The sequence below is a fragment of the Solanum stenotomum genome, chromosome 2 (genome assembly GCF_019186545.1).
Source record: "Solanum stenotomum isolate F172 chromosome 2, ASM1918654v1, whole genome shotgun sequence".
NCBI classification, from domain to species: domain Eukaryota; kingdom Viridiplantae; phylum Streptophyta; class Magnoliopsida; order Solanales; family Solanaceae; genus Solanum; species Solanum stenotomum.
This window is the reverse complement of record NC_064283.1, coordinates 5,576,336-5,600,456: the sequence shown is the minus strand read 5'-3', so window position 1 is coordinate 5,600,456 and position 24,121 is coordinate 5,576,336. Positions and strand designations below refer to the sequence as shown.

The window sequence follows — 24,121 nt, the reverse complement described above, 5'->3', positions numbered from 1 at the left end:
TTAGTCGAGAGTTTAATGTGTTGGTGATCAGCAATATGATTAGTAAAGATTCATATAGTTGATTTCGTATTGAGGCATAGTAATTTATTTGGTAATATGGATTATATTGTTATGTCAAATTTATGTGATTACGTTTTCCAGGCAACGTCACCCTTATGTTGCACATGGTCATTGTTGTGCACATTATCCTTTTTAGATTTCACTTGTTACATTATATTGGAAATACTTGGTAATAAAATTAACTTATGAATTTATAATTCACTCAACTCGCTCAAAATGGGAATGATTATTGACTCGTCATTTTGTCGGTTCAATTCATTTTAGCTTAAAAAATTATGTTGATATCTAATTCAAATTAATCCATGAAATCTATTTTTAAATGGACTTCTTTTTTTTTAAAAAAGCATATCATATAGTCATAATAAAGAAAACTGTTAAAGTAAGTTTTGGGCCTAACTAACACTTCAAAAGCTAGCTCAAAGAGAGGAGGATTATCCAAGCATTATAATGAGTCCACTCATCTCATTAACCATCAATGTGAGACTTTTTGCTTTAACACTCCACCTCACGCCCAATGCTAAGCATTTGGTGCGTGGGCATTTTTCGGGCAATTTTTGATTTTTTTTGCCCCCAACATCGGCTGAGATGGACCTTGCTCTGATACTATGTTAAATTCGATCTTGGGATTAACTCACACCCCAAAAGCTAGCTCAAAGAGAGGAGGATTGCCCAAGCCTTATAAGGAGTCCACCCATCTCATTAACCATCAATGTGAGATTTTTTGCTTTAACAAAAATTACTTAATAAATTCATTATCTATTGAAATATTATAAAGGAACTAATAAAACAATTAAAACATAGTAAGAGTTGAGATGATTATTAGGTTTTGATCCGTTTTTTAGCAAATGCTAGTCTAAATAACCTTTGATCGGATTAGTAATCCATTCATTTATTAACTCAACCTATTTTGACTCGCCTAAATTTAACTCGTGTCTCTTTTACCACCTCTAGCTATATTGTTGTTGTTATTGTGCATGAGAATTGATTAGCTAGTAGCTGCTAATTGCTGGAAGTAGCTAATTTAGTTTCTTCCATTTCTCTTCTAATCAAATGTGTGATAAAGATAAAGAGACTCTAAGTTTATCCAGTGAATTATGATGTAGTACAAACTAAAAATATTTAATTAGGATGTTGTGGTCAGCCAATAGCTATAAAAAGAACTGAATCCTTTAAATATATTTAAGAGTTATACGTTTCATTTGAAAAAAAATATATTTACACGGTCAATCAACTTAAGATTCAATGAACAATGTGAAAGAGTGCAAATAATAGAAATAATATTGTATCTTGTAAGGATACATAAATAAACCAAAACATTTATCCTCTGAATGAGTAAATATATAGTGGTGTACCAATATGAGTTGTGGTGCAGTGGTGAGACTGCTTCATTCTTAATCGAAGGTCTCGAGTTTGAGCCCTAGGTATGGAGAAAATCTTGTTGGGAGCGCCAATCCTGAAAGGGCCCTAGAGTGCATGATCGATTTCAATTTATTTTAGCTTAAAAATTTATGTTGATATCTAATTTAAATTGATCCATGAAATCGATTTTCAAATGGACTTAGCATATCATATAGTCATAATAAAGAAAACTACTTAATAAATTCATTATATATTGAAATATTATAAAGGAACTAATAAAACAACTAACATAGTATGAATTAAGATGATTGTTAGGTTTTGATCCGTTTTCTAGCCCATGCTAGTCTAAATAACCTTTGATCGGATTAATAATTCATTCATTTATTAACTCAACCTATTTTGACTCGTCTAAATTTAACTCAACGTGCCTCTTTAAAATATATATCACGATCAATCAACTTAAGATTCCTTAAGATTCAATGAAAAATATGAAGAGTACAAATATTAGAAATAATATTGTATCTATTGAGGATACATAAACCAATGTGGGCTCCGAACACCAGGAAAGAAATCAATATATATATATATATATATATATATATATCCTCATTATTTAAATATGTAGCTTATGATAAGAAAACTTAGAAAAATATTTTCTTAATTAAAGATTGTTAATAATGGAAATGTTGTATCTAAGGAAAAATGTATGGTCTTCATGGTTACAAAGGCAATAGTGAGCAACTCTTAACAAAATGTTAGTTGTGTCCAACTTTTTTCATTTTTTGGAATAGTTACTAAATTTTCGTCAGTTGGATAAAATGTTATTTTATGATATTTATATGAAGTTCCCCTTTTAGCCATCTATTGAGCACTATAATAGAATGTGGATTGATCATGACGAGAATGAACTTCTCCATGATATAATGTTAAGGTAATAGAAATGACCGAGTCCTTTGTATACTTTCTAAGTTATAAGACCGGTATATAAACTCCTTCAAATTGTCAATCTATGCCCAAAAATCCCATTTTAATAAAAGTGCAAGCTCCATAATCCTTATTCACACCAAATGTATTTACTAATTATTTAAATTTATCATAGTTAAGTGAATTAATGAGATAAAGATATATAGTAATTAATCAATAATTAAAAGTTTATATACAACCATATGTTATGCATCTACTGACTTGGTATAAACACTGAATATATTTTTAGAAATATGAAAACTAAATAAGTCTAGAAATATGAAAACTAAATAACATAATGAGAATGAAAATATGTTATGCTTAAACATATTTTAGTGGAGTACCATAATCAGTAGTCGTAATAGTCTGTAATAGTCGTCGATGCGTACTTAATACATTACAAAGCTACAAAATTACTAAATTAGTATAACAAATGTATAACTGATATATACAATAATCATATATTATATACATTATATACTAACAAAAATTTGTAACATAATAAGATTATTTCTCAAAATTCTATTTTTAATAGAATATATCACTTGAGACCAAATTTTGAGTCAAGTGGGATGACAACATGTCATCATGCCATTTAAGTATCTTTCGACATGCTTATATAAGAAGCGCTGGCGTTTTTAAAAAAAATCTAAATTTTTCTCTATGGAAGGACCTTTGATTTTTATGAAATCTCTTGAAAACTTCTAGCCTTATAAAGAATCGGATGTACATTTTAAGGGGAAAAAGGTCTGAAATATATCCAAACTTTGACCGAAATTGTTGTTACGATATCAAACTTTGGAAAGGACCTTTTACCCTTTTGCATTATTTAATAGTGTATTTTAAAGGTATATATGTGCCCACATGGACATCATAAATATTGCATTATTATAAATAGTACTGTGTCCACGTGGGCACATATATACCTTTAAAATACACTATTAAATAGTGGAGGGGGTGAAAGGTCCTGCATAAAGTTTGGTATCGCAACATCAATTTCGATCAAAATTAGAGTATTTTTCAGACCCTTTTCCCAATTTTAAGACTAGGGACTTTGACAAAAGGTTGGGTTCTATTTGAATCTTTGTCTTCCTGTTACTCCACTTATTGATATGGGCCTTGCGGGTGGGCTAAAACAGAACAGCCCACTTGCTGTTTTGACGATCCACATTTCCAATTAGTTCATGGTATTTTATTGGGCCGAAACAGTAAGAATCCTATGAATGACGTTTGGAAAGTATGAACAGTCAATCCTTTATAGACTAATTAATTAATTGTATCGATCGTATTTTTAATTTGGAATAAAAAGAGGAATAATGCTTATCTGAGATACTCCTAATATTAAAAATTAATATTTTAAAAAATCAGTGTAGTAGCTCAAAAGAAGATTAATAAGTGACAAATTGATTTGACTTTTTGTTGTTCTATTTAATTAATAATGAGAACAAGTGTAAGAATTGTTAAACATTTCTTTAATCATCACTAAGAGAATTTTTTCCATTCGCACAAATATTCAATCTGATCTAGTAAGAATTATTATATTATGAATATAATATTAGGGGAAACTGTTGGTATTTGACAGACAACCGCCCATTTGGGTTTTTTTTAATTAGTAAAATAAACAATAATTACCTTGTGAAGATTTTTCATTTTCTAGAAGTTAAGTAATAATCAAGACTCAAGAGCCATCTTATTACTCATGGGATTATTGACATTTTATGTTAAACATATTCTAATACTTACTGCGTGCTTTAATTAATTACTTCAATATAGTTGTTAAAGATTGTCAAGTGGTACGTGTGGAAATTTATTAAAGGTAAATCAGGTATAGAAACAGTTGCCCACCCCACCCCCACCACCTATAAACCATTAAATTCATGTGATTTGATTCATTCCAACTTCTTAAATTATATCAGATTAACGATAAGTTAGGTTGAATTTGAATGGAACAAAATAAACAAATTATAATATTCCCGATTAAATGTTAATTGAGCTGAAATATTAGACTGGATCAATTGGGCATTGCCATGATGGACACCGGGGTGCGTTTATAATTAGAATATTATAAAATTGCAAATGACCTGATAATGATTAATTTATAATGACTCAATGGGCTGATTTTCATCAACTTGTTCATTCTTAATTTTGTGACATATAATTAACATTAAAATTGTGGTCCTTTTGAGTTAATTAAAAGTGTAGAAAGTAGGCAAGCATGGCGTTTTCTCCAAAAATATGACACGTATACTTTGTATGTATTTTATTTAAGAGAAATTGTATTCTTAGTATAACCAGTCTAAGTTTAGATACACAAAATAAGAAATGAAGTTTCTCATAAACAAGTCTAAAAAGTACTCTCTAATTAATCACGAATAATTAAATGTTGATTAGTACGGGTAAGGAAGATGCTAATTAAAAATTTATTAGGTTAAGCTTTCAGAGCGTGCCAAAATCGACGTATAAGGACAACAAATTAATGGACGTGGAGGATGACGACAAGTGGCTGGTGATTACGATCAAGAAGTTGATGATTGTATTTGATTTTTCTTTAAAAAACTCATCCGACGTCAATATTTATATTGGAGCTTGATTAAATCTGAATTTGCGTGTTGCATGACTCATTTATAAGGGTAGCACTCCTAATAAAAAGAATTTCATTCCCACAGGCCACACTCAAACCTAAAATCTCTGGATTAAGGATGGAGGGATCTAAACTCTCCACCAACTACCACAACCAATATTGGTGATGATTATTGATCAATAATAATTAGTGACGAGTTTTAATGATGACCAGCTATATGGATGTCCCTAGAACAAGTTATTAGAGTTTTTCACATAAGTATTTGTTTTGTCTTCAAATATTATCACTCACTAGTATATTACTCTTAACAAATAACAATCACTTTCAGCAGGATCTCAAAGAGGCAAAACTCAAATTGTATTAAACTTCCTAAAAGATTATTTAGGTTAATATCAAATCGTCTTAATAGTTTATGTGTCATAAACACAAGTAATGAGCTTGACGCCCTAAGCACTTTTTCATTTGTGGATCAATCAAAAGCATATTTAACCTGTTTTAAACTTTCATTTCTCAATAAATGAAGTAATAAATAAAGTCTATGGTATTTTTATTACTTGGTATTCACAATTGTTATTCAACCATATTACGTCATTTGCAAACACTAGGAAACTAGGAGTACTAAAAGTTAAATACGATGAGAATAACTCTTTTCTTAGTCGTCATTCGGGATGACATAATTGATTTAGAGGATGATCATCCATATAGATGAGCGGAGATCGATTCCATCTCAATATCTTATGAGTTAAGTTTGTCACGATTTGCCTAGTGCAATTTACATCTTCTATTACACAGTGAATGATTTATCCATTGATCATTGCGTACAAAGTACTAATTCGAAGGGTAAAGACCGTAATAAAAATTAAAGCAGTTGCGGGCTATTCGAGGTTAAAAAAAATCTTAGCTCCTAGATGTTTCTTTTAAAATAGCAAAAGATGATCAGTATTGATAACATTACATGCATTTTAGTTTCTCTCCATAAGAAAAAGAAAGCTGTTGAGAAATTTAAAAAAAAAAAAAACTTTGTTGCTTTGTGCTTATACTATCATATCAAGTTTAATGAGTAAAATAGGATTAACAAATAACCCCTTTCTAAAAAGTACCATTCAAAACACTATGATAGTAGCCACCTAATCTAATCATTTTAGCTAGTAAAATTTATACAACAAAAAAGTCAAAATTAAAGCAGTAGATCAAATAGAGTCTAAAAGTTATAGGAATAGAACTTTTATTTTCCACATATACTACATTTTTTTTTTAAAGAATATACATGAATAGAGAACGTAACGCACATTACAATTAAGAAAATAGCAACTCGTTACACTAAAGCTCCGCAGGATCCATAGCAAGGACCTGCTACATTACAATTACTAAAGAAATAATATATATTCCTCGATCACTTTACATTATAATTAACTAGTTAATTAATCCACTAAGTCGTTAATTATAGAGCCCTTTAATGGATTTGTGAAGGAATACCATAAAAGTGAGGCTTTTGATCTCCGATGGAAAAAGAGATTTTGGTTGAATTGTCGGTGGCGCCAGCGCTGCCGCTGCCGCCGTAAGCCCTCTCGCACGACGGGCACATGCTAAGTGTCGCAGCCGATAATTGAACACGAAAGGATTGTGACTTTTTCAAAGATTTCAGTTCTTGTATTTCCTTATTTAGCCTTCTGTTTTCGTCTTTTAATTCTTCATAACATTTTCGAAGAATTTCACAGTCTACTTCTGTTTGTTTCAGCTTTGTCCTGTTATCATAAAAAAAAAATAAAAATTAATAGCAATATCGAACTAAATAAAGATAAAAGTTTTATAATCATTGAGATTGAAAAGATTCTTATATTCAGATGCGCAAACAGTACTATACAAATGTTTTTCATGGAGAAATATATTGGAGTACTATTTTCAACGATTTCTATAAGAAAAAAAAAACAGAATAACAAGAAAAGGTAAAAAGTTTGAATAAAAAACAATATGTATATATAAGACATTTGATACATTGGCTTCTCTAAATTCTAAATTCTAAATTCTAAATTCAAATTGTCTGAATTTTGATCAAAATTTTAAAACATAATTTTTTATCATATTGATATAAAAAAACTTAAATCTCAATAGTAGTTTGGTATAAATTTAAATATTTATTTTTAAATATTGAGTTGATCTTCAAGTTAGCCTTGGGACAAAGAGAGTATTTTCATTTATTTTTGGTAAGAAAATAGCGTGTATATATACAATGAGAAAATACAACTTGAAAATAATATTTAATAAGTAATAATGAAAAATCATTAATTGGAACATGAAGAAAACAAATCATAAAACCAGCCTCTATAATTCCAGATCTAAACTTATATACTAGACCCCAGAAAAACAATATTCTCTCTTTCTCAAATTATACTTAAAATAGTTATCTCAAATTATTTAATATTTTTCTTTCTCGAAAACTTAAAAGGTTATGTAAAAAAAAAATTTATATCTTATCGAGAGGAGGGAAATATTATTTGTGCAAAATTCTACGTATATTATTGGGCGATGGGGATTAATTATAACTCCATTAATTATAGTTGTAATCTTCCTATTCACTTTTACTTATCACCCGACTTAGCACATTATGAAGAAAAATAATTATTGATATAAATTATTTTACCAAATTATTCCTATTAAATAATGTCTTAAAAATGATTTGAAAAATAAGTATTTAATGCTAAGAGTAAAATATGAAAAAAAAATAAAAAATCTTCTTGATATGTCAAAAAAGACAAGTAAAAAATGAAAAATTATTTTAGAAATAAGTAACTAGTAAAAGAGAACGAAGGAAGTATTTACCTGGCTCTTCTATTCTGAAACCATACTTCCACTTGTCGAGGACGTAAGCTTAATCGTCTTGCTAAATCTCGCTTTTGCTTCTGAAAAATTGAATATTTGAAATATTCGTCAAATCAACATGAATCATAGTCTTACGATATGAAAATTTAAATTTAATCGAGCTAGTATAAATACTGAACACCAGATGAAAAGTTGAAAAAAAAGAAAAATAGAAAAAAGAAGGTAAGGTAAAAGATGAATTACAGAATTAAGAGTAGTGTGCTCTTTGAAGCTATCTTCTAAAACATCAGATTGCTCCTTTGTAAGTCTAAGTTTCTTCCTCGTACCATAATCATGAACATCTTCATCATAATCATTATGATCAACTAATCCCTTTGGAGAAATTAATAAAACTCTTTTGGTCTCCAAATTTTCTACTACTTCTTCAAAACTACTAGCATCTCTTTCCCTTTTAACACTACTTGTGTTAGAAAATGAAGAAACTGATGAATTAACTCCTCCTAATAATTGAGGATTAATCCTATTGTTGTCATAATTATTTGTGAACTCTGATGATGTTGATAAACAAAGTGTTAATTTTTCTTGATTATCATCATTAGTTGATAATTTCTCCTCGTTGTTATTTTGATGAGGAGGGGTAGAAGATAATCCTAAGCTCAAACTAAGCCTTGTGTTGCACATCATTTTTTTTTATTTTTTTATGGGAGGATTTGAGTGAAATGAGAATTAAACATTTACAAGGTTGTAGCAATATATAAGGAAGTTTTAGAGATTTATAGAAAGAAAAAAAGAAAAAGAATCAGATTTCTTTTTGGAAAGGTGTGTGTTGAAAAACTGATTAATTAATTAATTAATTTTTAAATTAAAGGAAGGGACACCAATCTAGATTGAGCAAAGGACACCAATATAAACTGTTGTCTCTTTATAATCACTTTCTCTCTCTCTCTCTCTCTCTCTCTCTCTCTCATCTTAGGTTGACCAATATAATTAGCACTCTATTCACACACACAATAGTAAATATTTTATGTGTATATGACCAACAAAACATATATATAAATTAATAACTTGGATTGTGGTAGGATAATTGAGATCCTTTTATTCTTAATAAAAAATTATGAATTTAAATAGCTAGAATTAAAAAAAGAAAATGTTGCAAGTGCCATCCCATAAATTTGTATTACAATACATAAAATTTTAATATGAATAGCAGATATCAAGTGACGGAGTGAGAATAAAAAAGCGTATATATAAAAAATTATAATAGAGTGTATAATAGCTGACATACGTAAATGATATACGTGGAATAATATTGGAAGTGGATGAAGCAAAGAACACGAGGGAAGGAATGGCTTGTCACTTTTTAATTTGTTTACTAAAATACATTATATTCTTCTCTTTTTTTCTTTTGTATTTTTCCTCTCAAAAAAGAAATACTAATTTATTTTAGATTTACTCTATTTGGTGTCCTTTTAGAAAGAAAACATAATTATCTTGTTTATGGTTTACGCGTTGCAAACTTTAGACGTAAACATTCAGTTCTAATCTAAATATATTGTTATATATTTCGTTAGAGGATAAACTTTAATTTTGTTTCCAACTAAAATATGTATTTATTCAAGTCATTTAGCACCAACACTATACCATACACAAGGATCACATATAAGCATTTACACTCCAAATTCTAGAACCAAGAATTTAAGTATTAATTTAATTTTAAATTTAATTTGTATATAAACATAGTATTTTGATTTTATATCCACTTCCTTGTGTTTCCCTTTTTAGTTATTAATATATTCTTTTCATTTTTTAAACACTTATCCTTGTTATTAAAAATAAATAATTCATAGGGATATTTATAATTTTAAAAAAGTAATTACATGATTTAATTAATTATTTTTGTTTTTACTCTTAATTATAAATATAAAATTATGTGCAGATTAAATAAAAACATGACAAATATTTAGAAACAAGAGGAATACAAAGTGTTAATTACTCCGCCGCCACAAGGCGGCTTTAGTTGGGGAAAATTAAACTCCTACGGTGAAGTAAAAATAGAAAAATGAGCACTTGTGGAATGACTTTACATCTCGTTCTTATTTAAAATAAATTTAATATAATTAATTAATTGTTTTAATATAAATACAAAATATATTAATATAATATAAAAATTAAATATTGAATTAAAAGAGTGATGAATAAGAATAATTTAGGTAAATTACTTTCTAATTAATATTCTTATAAAAAAAATATGCCAGTAAAACATAATAAATGAAATAGATCAAGAAGAGAAATAATTTCTGCATGAAGCCAAACAACGTGTTGCATTTACCATCAAATGATGTGGCGTAGTGAACACGATTGCTTTTTTCTTAACTACAGATCTCAGATTATATCTTTGACTATGAAAATTTTTTTGATAGAGAGTGTTTTCACCCGAATGAAACCCTACTAGTTATGATTTATGAATTCAAAATAGTCGGACTCTAATATGAGTACCAAATACCGTAAAAAGAAGAAGTGTTGCTTTTGATTGCAAATATATCAATTAGTTTTTTGACCATTCAATTCACCTCTTATTATTGCAGCAGTATCTGGTTATGGATGTTAAGAGGTTGCTATCATTCTTTATTCAGTACCCTTAATTAACGGGTGGAAATTGAATGAACTTAATTATTAGAGTACTCAAGAAAATAAATCATCATTGGCTATAAGCCTATAATTAGCCTTTAATTTATAATCACTAACGTTTCATATATAGTTAATATTCAATTTGTGTCAAATTGTTTGTCTTAAGTTTTTCAAAAAATTACTGTCTCAAATAACTATTTTCATCTCAAATTATTTATCTTGCTTTCTAAAAATAGGATTCTCAAATCATTTATTATTTTAGAAGTTTAAGATAAAATTGTAATGACCTGATTCCGTCCTTAGGGAAAAGTCAAAGGGGAAAGAATTGGACCAGAAAAACTTTTAAGTAGTAACTTGAAATTTCGTAGCCTAGTCCAGATTTGGACGAAATCGGAGTCAGACGAGTATAGGGAAATATGGTAATGAATGAGAAGTCTAATAATGAAACTGACTGCATGAGTGGATAGCTAAGACGTTAAGGAATCCGTACGACTTTACGGAATTGAATTCGGGCGAGTAGAACTCTCAAAATTGATCTTAGTGTGTACATGTGTTTTTCTGAGTGTCGTGGGATGAAGGTGTGTTGTGAAATGGGGGTTTGGAGCTCTTAATTCGACATTCTGTTTTCGTGCAAGCCACTGTGGCGGGCTGGGGCCCGCCATAGCGGGACAGTAGCGATTTAAGTCGGAAATAAACCCCAAAATCATTTTATTCTGCAAGTTTTGACCTTGAGAGCTAGGAGACGACCCCAGGTGCTTTCTTGGCAGTTTTCCACCATTCTTGAGGCTAAAGGTAAGGTTTTAACTCCCCGAATCTATTTTTTGATCCGTATAATGTAAATTCGTGGGTGATTATCGATGGGGGAGGGTTTTGAGCTGGAAATTATGGTGAAAAAAGCCCTAATCTGGGTATTAGGATCTTGGGTTGGTCTAGGATTATTAGGTTTGTTATAATCCGAATAATTAGACCTTTGATTGTTGATCCTTGCTTATATTAATTGTTTGTCGACCTAGAACAAGCGGAAAGAATCCAGAAAGGGAAGATTCAAGTGCCTTAGGGGATTCAAGCTTGGATTCGAGGTAGGTGATGGTTGTGATTTCATGTTGGTGTGATATATGTTTGTAATTGCTCATTATATATAATGCATGTATGTATGCGAATGTTGCATTATTAATCACCCTAATTGTAAATGAGGATAATTGAATAATTGTATGCCATGAATCACCTCTTGTTCTATGATTTGAGAATATACATTGTGATTGTGGTTTGTTGATTGGATCGGTTGTCATGTTCTGACATAAAATGAGATCGGTTGCCACGTTTCGGCATAAACATGGGATTGGTTGCCACGTTCCGGCATAAATATGGGATCAGTTGTCACGTTCTGGCATAAACATTGGATCGGGTACCACGTTTCGACATAAATATGTGATCGGTTGCCACGTTTCGGCATAAACATTGGATCGGGTACCACATTTCGATATGCTAACAGTTTGGGTGTGGGTTCCATGAGAGGACCATTGAATTGTGTTGTGTATCTATTTGTGATGATTACGTTCATATCTTATGATGATTGATATTGGAAGGTTGTATGTTGCTCTAAATTGATAACCAATATGTATTATTGAGAACATGTGATGCTACATTGATCATGAAAAGTTGACTAATATTGCATATGTTCGGTATATGCCTGTTTTATAATGTTGTGGTTACTTGCATGTGTTTCACTTATTGGGATAGCCGCGTGATCCTATCAGTACACTGTGGTTGTGTAATGATACTGCATTTGCTTGTTCTTTGTTGAGTACATGACATCTTCATACGGCTATTGATAGACCTCAGTTAAATGACTATTTTGCGTGACCGGATTCAAGGGTGAGCCAGTTCTTTCAGGCTGCCTTGGATCTCTCTTGTTTAAGTCCATTCTTTTCGGACTCAGACTATTTGTTTAAAGTGTTTGTTTAGTTTCAGGGTTGTGTCCATTGTTCTTAGACTTGTCGTTAGTAGAGTTTTAGTACAATGACTTTCAGGTTCTAAGGGTTGTTCTTCCGCATTAGTTTGGTTAAGTTATTTGTTTAAAACTTGGGGAGTTTATGGGAACTTCGTATTTCTTTTAGTCATTTAAACTTGCGTTCGTATCTTTAAATGCTTTAGTTTTCATTAAGTTGTTTAGTTTGGGTTGTAGTAATGGTTCTCCCACCAGAGGGTTAGTGTGGGTGCCAATCACGACGGTCTGGGTCGTGACAAAGTTGGTATCAGAGTTTTACGTTTGTTGATCTCATTGTACGAAAACTAGTCTAGTAGAGTCTTGCGAAATGGTACGATGACGTTCGTACTTTTCTTCGAGAGGCTATAAAAATTTAGGAAAAACTCACTTCTTTCTACTTCTTCGTGCTATGACTTGAATCCAATTGATATCTGGGTGATACAAATTGGTATCTTTCTTCCCTCACTCTATGGTCTGAGCTAGATCAACAACAACAGTAACACCATCACTAGCAAGAGAGGATGTGTATAGACTACCAACAGTTGAATAAAGTCACCATTCAGAACAAGTATCCATTGCCTCGGATAGATGACCTTTTTGATCAATTGCAAGGTTCATCGATTTTCTCTAAGATTGATTTAAGGTCTGGTTACTATTAGTTAAAGGTTGATGCGGTTAAGAATTGGGTTCAACCAAGCTCTATGATTAAAACCAACAGTTTTGTGGGGCTCGCTAGCTACTATTGTCGCTTGTGGTATGAGTTGAATCCAATTGGTATCTTAACGAAGTGAACTAGACGTCGTAGTCCCGACTGAAGGGACACAAGCAAGTTAATTGGAACTGAGAAAGTTTCAATTGGTATCTGGCCTTATCGACCGTATATGGCATAGATGATCAGTAACAACCGTTTATGGAACGAACTAATTAAAGAATTTGGACTTGTTTGCAAGTTGTAACTGCTTAAGTGTCGTGAAACTTGTTGTGAAAACACTACTAGAAAACATGCCTGTAGCAACAATTATTTAGCAACAACTAAATATGCGTTGCAATAGACAGTAATTCGCAACGGTTATAACCTTTGCAATAGACAAATGGACCTAATGAAACACTTTAAGAAGTAAATCGTTGCATTATTGTGACAATCGTTGCCATAGTATCTTTTATTGCAACGATTCCTACAAACTGTCGCCTTAGGTACTCTATGGCAACGGTTCCGCCAAACTCTTTCCCTCAATTATTTTCCCTCAATTATTTCCCTCCACTAATTTTACTACACCCGCCAAAAGAGTTTTTTTTTTTTTTAATATTAATTGTAAAAATAAAATAAAATAAAAGGTAAAGTATCACTAGGTTAATTTGTTTCTTCAATTCAGACTTTTCATCCTCGTAGGTATCGACTTTCTCCTTTCTCTCTGAAGAACAAAAGTAGCATTTTCCTTTAATCCTTCTTCTTTGATTTTCCTTGTAGGAATCTGCAGCTTTTGGGTCTTCTTCTTAGTGGGTTTTACGTTTCTGCAGCTACAGGTATGTTGTATTCCATCTTCTTCAAAGTTAGAAATTTATTAGAAGGGTTCTTGAAAAAGATTTGAAAATAGACAAATGGGTTTCTGTGAAGTAGATGTTCTTTGCTAGAGTTTATGTTTATAATGTAATGTTATTGTGCATTAGAGTGTGTATCTCAATTTTGGTGAAGATTGAGAAATCTCTGCAAAAATGTTTAGATGGAAATTCTCGGTTTAGGAAGAGTTAATGTTATGAAAGATGAGTTTCGATTCTTCATTCTACATGATAATTCTTATCTATCGAAAAACCTCAAGTTTTTGAACAGGACAAACGATTTCTAAGAATAAAATGAACTGAAATATTTTTCAACTCCAAAAGTCATTGAAATCGAACATTAAGGGATTTTGTTTCTCTCTTTCGAGTACAATTTTCAAGCTCTAAGTTTATGCTTTCTTCCTTCTTGTCTAAAATTTTTAGTGGACAAGCTACAAGTTGGTCATCAAGCTCAGCTCACTGCTTAAAAAGAGGTAATGTTCCTGTTTCTCTTATTTTATTTTGATGTATATCTGTGTGTATGTTAGATATTTTACGTTTACTTTTCTCTGTTCGTTATTGCTTATTCATTTTTTAGTTAAATCATTCCATATGACTGTGTTTTTCAGATTTAAGGTCTGTATTGTAAGTTTAGAATGTTGGAAAAACTTTCACTTTATGCTTTATTGTAAAAAATATTTCATGATCAATTTTCTCTGTTATGAGTTAAGAGCTTCAGAAACCAGATCATTCATGTTACTTTCTGCCTCAGTGAACTCCATCTCGTCCATTCATTCCCTAGTGTACCAATGCAAGAAAGCTTTTCTTCTGAACATAGCTGTACTGTAGTGGTGGTGTGTATTCTTCTTGAAATGAAAACAAAAGTCCGAGGTCGTAGCTTTTTTAATGATTGTCATTAGTGTTACCAGGTGCTTTTAACTAGCATTACTGGTTCATGAATACATTGAGCAGACCTAGCGTCTAGTTGATCATAGAATAAGGTTTTGATTATGAAACCAACCTCTTTATTCTTTGAGCACCGAATAAAACTTTAGGTATTGAGTAGTTCTTTGTTTTCTCCTTTAATATTCTTTTTGTGATAAATATTGTATTTTCTGTTTTAAGATCATTTTTGCTTTTGGAATACATTGAGTAGATCCTTGGTGTAGTTGAGCACAAAATAAGGCTTTGAGTGTTAACTCAACCTCTCTAAGGCTGCTCCTAGATTTAGATATGCATGTCTACATTTAACCATACATCCAAGTTCTCTAAGGCTGCCCCTTGTCTTTTCTTATAAATTTGAAGTTTTACGATTGAGCTGCTTAGTTTCTTGAGTGAGGTTAGTGACTTTGGTTTTGTTGTCCTTTTATGCTTTTCTTTTACCTTTAAATTTATTTAGAAGTCTTTAATTAGAGACACAACACCCTCAACTTGTTAACTCAAATTTGCCTAGTTAGCTTAGTTATGCTTATCTTTAATTTAAAAGGTTATAACTAGTAAAGTTTTCATGTAGTGAGCCATTCACTACTTAAAAAGAGGTAATATTCCCTTGTCTCTTAATTTTGTAGTTAGTTTCTTTTTAGTCTATTCTCATTTCCATTGATGTGTGTGTGAATCTTGGTTTTTACTCTTCTTTTTGTGTTGTTTATAATCATTTTCAGGTGATTCTTTCCCCATATATGTGCTCTCTAAATGTTGTACATGTATAGTAAGTTTAGAGTGTTGGATAAGATTTCCCTTTTATGTGACTTTCCTATTACTCTTTTTTTCTGATTCATGTTCTATTTTGTGACCATTGCTAATTCTAGAACTGATTGAGTAGATATTGGGTCTGGTTGAGCTACACATAAGGTTTTGAACATTAACTCAGCCTCTCAAGGGGAGTCTTGCAATAGTGTGCTGCTTAGTTTCTTGAGTGAGGTTGTTGTCTTTGACAAAATAATATGAAATTTTGTATTTTTTATATGAAATCCATTACATCTTTTAAGTGTTTAGATTTGTCAAAATCGTTTCACTTTACTGCCGTGTCTTATTATCTTAAGATTGAGTTTTTAGATTTTAAATCTTTTACATCATTTCTCTTTTAACTAATTGAAATTCTAGGTAAAATAGGTATTGTTAAGTAGATAGCTGATTATGTATAACAAATAGTTCAAGGAAGAAAGACATTTCATTTATGTTGTTAAATAAAATAAGATAGAGCCACTGATCAAAATCTGTTGAATGTAAGTTTTTAAGGGAACCAAATCTGTTGGTGTGCTATTCAGAATCTTCTCTTTTATTTCTTATCTTGGTAATTTGATTTTGGTGTCGTATAGGATATTCAATATTAAATGGATAGTGGAGATAAAAGTTGGATGGGTCTCCGGAGATCCACCAATGAGTATATCAGTGGTGTGAATAACTTTCTTGATACAGCTTTTGAACGAGCTTCCAAAGGAGATGAAATATTGTGTCCTTGCAAAAAGTGTGCTAATTGTAAGTGGCATCATCGAAATGTGGTAGAGGATCACTTGGTTGTTTATGGGTTTGTGCAAGGGTACACCAAATGGATTTTTCATGGGGAAAGTTTTTCCTCGAGAAATCATCCAGATCATAATAATAAGGAAGGTTCCAACATGCGTGACAATATTGACGGCCTACTTCATGATACTTTTAGAGATGTTGCAGGGGACTTGAGGCTTGAGGGAGTGAGAGAGGGGCTATCCGAAGATGCAAAGAAATTTTTTAAATTGCTGGAGGAAGGTAAACAAGAGTTATATCATGGGTGTGAGAATTTCTCTAAACTGAATTTCACCATTCGATTATTCTTGTTCAAATGCATTCATGGTTTGAGTAATGTGGCCTTTGGAGACTTGCTAGACTTGTTAAGAGAGGCATTTCCATTTGCTCATATACCTGAATCGTTCCACAAAGCAAAAAATGTGATTAAAGATTTGGGTCTTGATTATGAAAAAATACATGCATGTCCTAATGATTGCATGTTATTTTGGAAGGAAAATGAGAAGGAAAATAATTGCTCTGTTTGTGGCTCGTCTAGATGGAAGACTGTTAATGATCCCTTGACTAATGAAAGCTCCAAAATTCCTGCAAAGGTTTTAAGGTACCTTCCCTTAAAACCTAGGCTTCAAAGAATATTCATGTGTCCTGAAACAGCTGCAAATATGAAATGGCATGATACTGAACGACCCAAAGATGGCAACATAAGGCATGCGGCTGACGGGGAAGCTTGGAAAAATTTTGATTCCTTGCACGAAGATTTTGCTAGAGATCCTCGTAATGTTAGATTGGGTCTTTCAAGTGATGGTTTCAACCCATTTCGAACCATGAGTATTTCCCATAGCACATGGCCTGTTATGTTAATGAATTATAATTTATCACCGTGGATTTGCATGAAACCGGAGTATATGATATTATCTATGATCATTCCAGGTCCATCGTCTCCAGGAAAGGATATTGATGTCTACCTTCAACCACTAATTGCAGAATTGAAAGAATTGTGGGAAACTGGGATGGAAACATATGATGCTGATTCTAACCAAACTTTTCAATTGCGTGCAGCCTTATTGTGGACAATTAGTGATTTTCCAGCCTATGCAATGCTTTCTGGTTGGAGCACAAAAGGAAGAAAGGCATGCCCAACTTGTAATCATGGGACATGCTCTCAATATCTCAAGCATAGTCGTAAGATGTGTTACATGGGTCATCGGGCATTCTTACCTCCTGATCATCCATTTCGAAGAGATAAGAAATCATTTGATGGTAAAGAAGATCACAGATCTGCACCTACTCCCTTATCAGGCACAGAAGTATTAGAAGAGTTGCGTGAATTCAATAATGTTTTCGGAAAGGGCCAAAAAAGGAAGCGTCGTGATAGTGAGGGTCCATGGAAAAAAAGATCCATCTTTTTTGAATTGCCATACTGGGAACATAACAAATTGAGGCACAATCTTGATGTGATGCACATTGAAAAAAATATTTGTGACAGTTTGCTCGGGACTTTGTTGGATGTAACTGGAAAGTCAAAAGACCATGTAAATTCTCGATATGACTTGCAAGAAATGGGGATAAGAAAGGAGCTTCAACCAGTACAAGATGATAATGGAAGAGTTCATTTGGCTAAAGCCTGTTTCTCCATGAAACCAGCAGAAAAGAAGTTATTTTGCACTGTTCTTAAAAATGCCAAATTACCAAAAGGTTGTGTTTCAAATATATCAAGATGTGTGGAAGTGGATGAGATGAAAATATCAGGTTACAAGAGCCATGATGCTCATTTCATAATGCATTACTTGCTCCAAATTGCTGTTAGAAAAGTGTTACCCAAAAAAGTTTCTATGGCTTTGATTCGGTTGGGGAACTTCTTTAAAGTCATAAGTAGCAAGGTGATAAGGCGAGCAGATCTTGATACAATGCAGTCTGAGATCTATGAGATTATATGTGACCTTGAAAAGATTTTCCCTCCATCTTTCTTTGATATAATGGTACATTTGCCCATCCATTTAGTAAATGAAATTAAGCTTGGGGGTCCGATACATCTTCGTTGGATGTATTCCACTGAAAGAAACCTATGTTTCTTCAAGGGGCTTGTTCGTAATCGATTTCATCTAGAAGCATCAATACTAGAGGGATTCGTGGCACTAGAGCGCGTGAATTTATGTTCTAGATACCTACATGCTGGGGTGAAAACAAAATTTAGTCGATACCAATTAGAGGATGAGCAGGGAACTGAAACAGAGGGAGGTAATTTGTCACCTATATTCCCTAAATTTGGCCATCCGATTGGAAGGGAGAAAAAAAGCAAAGGCAATAATTTTCACATGGATCTGCAGTTATGTGTTGATATACATCGATATGTATTGTTTAATACCGGAGATGAAAAAATGGAGACCTTTATCATGTAAGATCTGTCACTTTTATTATAAACTTCAATATTTTTTATATGATAAGAACTTTGAAACATGCTAATTTGAAACATGCTTGCTTGCAGGGAACATAAGATTGTAATTGACAATCATAGTAGATCAAATGCATGGATTAGAGCACAGAATCATAGTCAAGAATTTGGCAACTGGTTTAAGGAGAAAGTGAAATCTATTGAAGTGCCTGAACATTTACGACAACTCGCTAAAGGGCCTAATACTGCGGCAAAAAGATATACAGCATATTTCATCAATGGATATCGATTTCATACAATGAAACGAGATAGTCAAGGTAAGACCCAGAACTATGGAGTGACTTTATCAGCAACGACTGATAGTTTTGCTAGTGCTAGAGACCAAAACCCCATTGATGGAGAAGTTGTCTATTATGGAGTTATTCAAGATATCATAGAGATTGATTATTGGGGTTGCTTTAGTGTTGTGTTGTTTAAATGTGATTGGTTTCGTAATGAAGTAGATGAATATGGATTAACTCGAGTATACTTCAACAAGTTATGCAGTACTGAAGATCCATTTGTACTGGCATCTCAAGTGCATCAAGTTTTCTATGTAGAGGATCCAATTGAGAAAGATGTTTATTATGCAAGGACCAAAGTTCATGTTGATTTATTTGATTTAGAAGAAGAGAATTGCCCTAATATTGGAGAAACATTTTTTGGGGAGCCAGACAATGACATTGGACCATCAAATGGAATACCTGATGCTGATGTTGATCTCAGATGGTCAAGAGAAGATGTACCTGGTGATGTCATTGATATGCCAACTCATGATCAACATTCAGAATATATGGAAGAAGATATGGACACATCAGAAGAAGATGAGGACTTTGATGATGTCGATTGGGATTGGATGGTGGCTGATGATTGACGAAGGGATTTTTCTTATATATCTCTATTGCATTTCTTATATGTACTATTGGTTTGAAAGTCAATTGAAAGAATGTTGATTTTGCCTATTTTATTATTATTGTGTACTTCTGTCTTTTTGGGTTATCTAAATATTATTAGAGATTGCTTTAGTGCTTCATTTATTGAAACGAGCTGAGTGATTTTTCTTTAGAAAGCCTATGTGAATCAGGTAGCAAGAAGTGGTGATAATTCTGATTTCTGCTTCACGCTTTCTCCTTTTTACTAGTTCGTCTTATTGTGACTGTAATCTTCTTTTCACTGATTCTGCTTTATCTTCTTGATTCTGTTGGGATGTCTAACTCTTTATCTTTATATCTCTATTTTTACAGCAGGCAATACTTGGTAGTCATGAAACAGCGAGAGTCTTCAAGAATAAGGAATAAAGAAACAAGAGCAACTGTTCCAGCTGGAACACTCACATCTTTGGCGAATCAAAAGAAGTTGTTGCTAGCTAAAAGAAGAAAGGATCTACTGAACGAAAAGCGACAGCGTCTAACAGATGTAATAGAAGAACAAGATGTGTTAGAATCACACAATCCAGAGGTAGGAGTTCGTATACAAGCTGACCCAACTAACAATGTAGTGCAACCCGTAGAAGAACAACTTCAATTGAATTCTACTGCTCATAAAGTAAATGAACAATGTGAAGAACAAGGCAAGAACATCCATATTTTATTTATAATATTACTTTTCTTTTTTAATTATAAAATCAAATTACAATACTACTTTGGAAGGGTTATCTTTATTTGTGTATTATTGTAGACTCTTCCACTAAAAAAAGACAAAGAGGTCAAACAAAGATGTTAGCTGTACATGGAAGGCATGATCGTAAACTGATTGTACTAAATAAAGCTGGTCAGCCAGTTGGTCCTAGTAATGATGTCGTGATAGAGTTGAGCAGCTTCCTCGGTACACTTGCTAGGAATGCGACCCTTTGTCCTCTTGATATAGAAAATTGGAAGTTGCTTGACACAAAACAGGATTTGTGGGATTATACCAAGGTTTGAAGTTTTCAATTCTCTGTTAAGTTAAATATATTTAACATTTATTGCACTAACTCAATGTCCAAATTTTCAGGAGAAATATGATATTCCAGAAATCGGAAATACATGGACTTTAAAAACAATTCAAGAAGCTTGGAGAAGGCGTAAGTTTGATTTGAAAACACACCACTTTGATGCCTACGCTAATGATCAAATTCGGATGGAAAAAAAGCCTGATGATGTTCCAACATCTCAATTTAAGGAACTTCTTAAATATTGGAACTCAGAAAAATTTCAGGTAAGTCTTACTAGTTGTTAATACGAAATAAGAGTTATTTGACTCATCGATCTTAGGAAAAGATAAAAAAATCTCCTTCATTTTAGTGTTTCGTGGGTCCAACTTCTTTACAATTTTATTTTAGATTAATTAAAGAAAGTTACTGATTTTACTTCTATATTGTGATTGATTCTAGTTTATCACTCCCTTAATTAACTGTGGCAGTCATAGTACTTGCTTAAATATGGTAATTGAACCTTTATCCCACTGTTAAATTGATACTTTTGAGTATATAGTATTTTTCTTAAACGATTGTTTTCTTTCCATCCTTGCTACTTGGTTTAATTATATGACAGCTTTGGTAGTGGTTCAATTATGGTAAGTTGGGATTTATATTATCATTTTCCCTTCTGTCCTTGTTGGATCTGAGAACAACCTGTAATACATGTTTCTTGGTCGAATTTTATTCCTTATGGATTGAGTTACTTCTCTTTTAGTAAGAGAATATTGTGATTAGCTGATTTGGTGGTTATTTTTGCTCTTCATTTCCAAAATATTTTAAGCTATATAAAGAGCTCTTTTCTTCTGTAACTGATCACTGGCATGATCACTGGCAGTGTCTCTTCTTTCTGGGAGACCACTGAGCTCTCATCTTTTTTACGGATCACTAGTCACTGGAAAAAAGCTTTCCTCTTCTATAAAAATCACTTGATCATTGTGGAACTTCTCTTCTATTTGTAGAAAATGTCAAAAGCCAACAGTGAGAATCGGAAAAAGTTGAAGAATCCACATACTGTTGGCAAGAAAAGCTTTGCTTTACTTCGCAATGATTTGGTATGACCTCCTGCGTAGCATTGAATAAAAACATGTCGCATTTTAAAGAAGATGTTTGATATCCACTTTTAATGTGTACAGGAAAAAGAGAGGGAAACTAATGACACTCCATCACCTAAGGAATTTTTTGTGGTTACAAGAAAAAGAAAGCCCAATCGATCATACAAGGATACAGATGAAGATACAGCTAGTAAAATTGTGAGATTTCTATCTAATTTTTATTTTGTTTGATTTGAATTTGTTTTTTCATATTTACTCTTTATATGTGTACTTGAATTCTCTTGTTTTTTAATAATAAAACTGCATTATAGGCTGAGATGGAGAATATTGAAATGCAACAAAATGAAGATGGTAATGAGACAATTGATGCATTTGCTTCTGTCATGGGATCAGAACATCCAGGACGTTTGAGATTATATGGAAGAGGGGTTACAAAAACTACTTTGAAAGGGAAAGTGGGAAATTTTGAAGCCTCATCAAATGCAACAAATGACCTTGTGAAAAAGATGGAAGACAGAATGCTGAGAATGGAGGAAAAAATTGAGGAACAGAAGGAACAATTTGACCAACAAAAGACCACGATGAGACAAGAAATTGTAGAAGATGTCATAACAAAACTTCAACGTTCAGGCCTACCAATTGATGTTAATGTTTTGGCAACATTACTTGATGTTTCGTCAACACGAGAAACAAATATTCGGCCAATCCATCGTTCAACTACCAGTAGCAACAATCAAGGTCAGAATCATCCTCCTTCTTCTTCATTTTCTTCTACTACTGCTTTTGCAGTTTTCTGTTTGGTTCATCTTCATTTATGGCCTATTATGTTAATCTGCTTCTACTTCTTTTTCTTGTGCTACTACACTTGCAATCTTCTTGTATTATTGTTGGTGCAACTGCGATCATCTTTTTATTTTTATCGAAGTTGATATTATCGAGATTAGTGTTACTGTTGTTTGCATAGTTTAGGAGTATTGAACTAAACTTAAAACATCAATTGATTAAGAAGGTTTTAAAAGGTGTGCTCCAGATCTGGGTTGATTTTAGGTGTTGTTGGTTTCTAGTAAAAATATACTGACCCTATTTGTTGGTTTTTCCCTTTTGGTTCATCGTTTGTTTCTGATGTATAGTGACCGACTTTGTTCTTATTGTATTGCCTCTTCATGTAGCCCCTATTTGTTGTTGTCTCTTGTGTTTAACTGTTCTATTTTGATCAACAAATATCATGTTTATGACTGTAATCTTTCTAGTTCTGATTCTGAGGATTGTAATTTCTGATTTATCGGAATTTAATGTCTTCCATCCTTTGGTGGGTAGAGCTTGAAAACTGTGGTAATGGATTGAGTTGTCTTGTTCAAGTGCAATGCTTGTAATGTAGTCAGCTAACTGATTTGTTCTCACTTGGTTGTTCCCTCTCAGCTTCTTCACATGGTGCTAATTCTTCTAAGTGTTTACTGGCTGCTAAACTGTCCTCATCCGTGTACACTGTTATAGCTATATTTTTCAAGTTGTTTCCTGATAGGTTTGGCTCCTCCTCATGAACAGTTAGAGCTTCTCTATGTTAGTACTATCACTTAGAGTCTTGGTTTCCTGTGAGTTATTTTCATCATGGCCCCTTTTATCTTTAATCTACTCGTTGTTCTTGAACAATACGTTTGTCCTCCTTTGGTAAGTCCACATTATTGTAATTCTCTGCTCCCTTCTAAACTACAATATCAGTAACTTTGCATTTTTCTTTTTTTAAAAAAGTGATGTGGTAGTATAGGTTATGTCCAGAAAGAGTAAAAATTAGGAGTTGTGCGTCTTCTTTTCCCTTTTCATTTTTTAACTTCCTATTTCCTAATTGTTTACCCCTTTGAAATTGTAGGTGAACAAAATGAGCAAAGCGGGGATGAAAGCAGTGATGAAGACGTTACTTAAAGAGAATTCGTTTATCTATATATCTACAAACATTCTAGCACTATTTTTGCTTTTTGGCGTAATTTTTGTGAACTTAAATGAATGCCAACTCTTGAACATTATAGGACTATTTTTATGTTTGGGCTTAATTTTTGTGAACCTCATCATGTATGTTAACTCTTGAATTGTAAATCAAGATCATGTGTTTTTATCTTTGATATATGGATGCTACTAGTTGAAGTACATATTGATTTAATATTTTCTATCATTGTATTATAGTTTATTTCAAAAATAAAGAATATACACAGTGCCTACAATAGCCTGCAATAACCATTAAAAAAGCCTA

The 24,121-nt window shown here is 32.3% G+C and overlaps 3 protein-coding genes across 3 annotated transcripts; 2 read left to right on the top strand and 1 right to left on the bottom strand.

Annotated features, from left to right (window-relative positions):
* Positions 1-6,171: 6,171 nt before the first annotated feature.
* On the bottom strand, positions 6,172-8,529 carry LOC125855535 (homeobox-leucine zipper protein HAT9-like). Its single transcript, XM_049535267.1, has 3 exons — positions 8,027-8,529; positions 7,784-7,863; positions 6,172-6,708 (listed from the first exon to the last, which is right to left on the bottom strand). The coding sequence occupies exons 1-3, from the start codon at positions 8,465-8,467 to the stop codon at positions 6,417-6,419; spliced, it is 813 nt and encodes a 270-aa protein (XP_049391224.1). The 5' UTR covers positions 8,468-8,529; the 3' UTR covers positions 6,172-6,416.
* A 7,738-nt stretch (positions 8,530-16,267) lies between these two features.
* Positions 16,268-19,741, top strand: LOC125854759 (uncharacterized). The gene is made up of 2 exons (XM_049534334.1): positions 16,268-18,831; positions 18,922-19,741. The coding sequence occupies exons 1-2, from the start codon at positions 16,268-16,270 to the stop codon at positions 19,739-19,741; spliced, it is 3,384 nt and encodes a 1,127-aa protein (XP_049390291.1).
* A 389-nt stretch (positions 19,742-20,130) lies between these two features.
* On the top strand, positions 20,131-23,417 carry LOC125854758 (uncharacterized). The gene is made up of 7 exons (XM_049534333.1): positions 20,131-20,437; positions 20,545-20,783; positions 20,860-21,063; positions 21,784-21,876; positions 21,958-22,074; positions 22,188-22,671; positions 23,296-23,417. Exons 1-7 carry the CDS (start codon positions 20,131-20,133, stop codon positions 23,415-23,417), a joined length of 1,566 nt encoding a protein of 521 aa, XP_049390290.1.
* The last annotated feature ends 704 nt before the right edge of the window (positions 23,418-24,121 follow it).

Coding starts and splice junctions, on each gene's coding strand:
- LOC125855535 (XM_049535267.1), bottom strand. CDS start 8,467: ATGATGTGCAACACAAGGCTTAGTTTGAGCTTAGGATTATCTTCTACC. Junction 7,864..8,026: donor AGCACACTACTCTTAATTCT/GTAATTCATCTT, acceptor TCAATTTTTCAG/AAGCAAAAGCGAGATTTAGC. Junction 6,709..7,783: donor TTTCAGAATAGAAGAGCCAG/GTAAATACTTCC, acceptor TTATGATAACAG/GACAAAGCTGAAACAAACAG.
- LOC125854759 (XM_049534334.1), top strand. CDS start 16,268: ATGGATAGTGGAGATAAAAGTTGGATGGGTCTCCGGAGATCCACCAAT. Junction 18,832..18,921: donor AAAATGGAGACCTTTATCAT/GTAAGATCTGTC, acceptor GCTTGCTTGCAG/GGAACATAAGATTGTAATTG.
- LOC125854758 (XM_049534333.1), top strand. CDS start 20,131: ATGAAACAGCGAGAGTCTTCAAGAATAAGGAATAAAGAAACAAGAGCA. Junction 20,438..20,544: donor TGAACAATGTGAAGAACAAG/GCAAGAACATCC, acceptor GTATTATTGTAG/ACTCTTCCACTAAAAAAAGA. Junction 22,075..22,187: donor AAGATACAGCTAGTAAAATT/GTGAGATTTCTA, acceptor ACTGCATTATAG/GCTGAGATGGAGAATATTGA.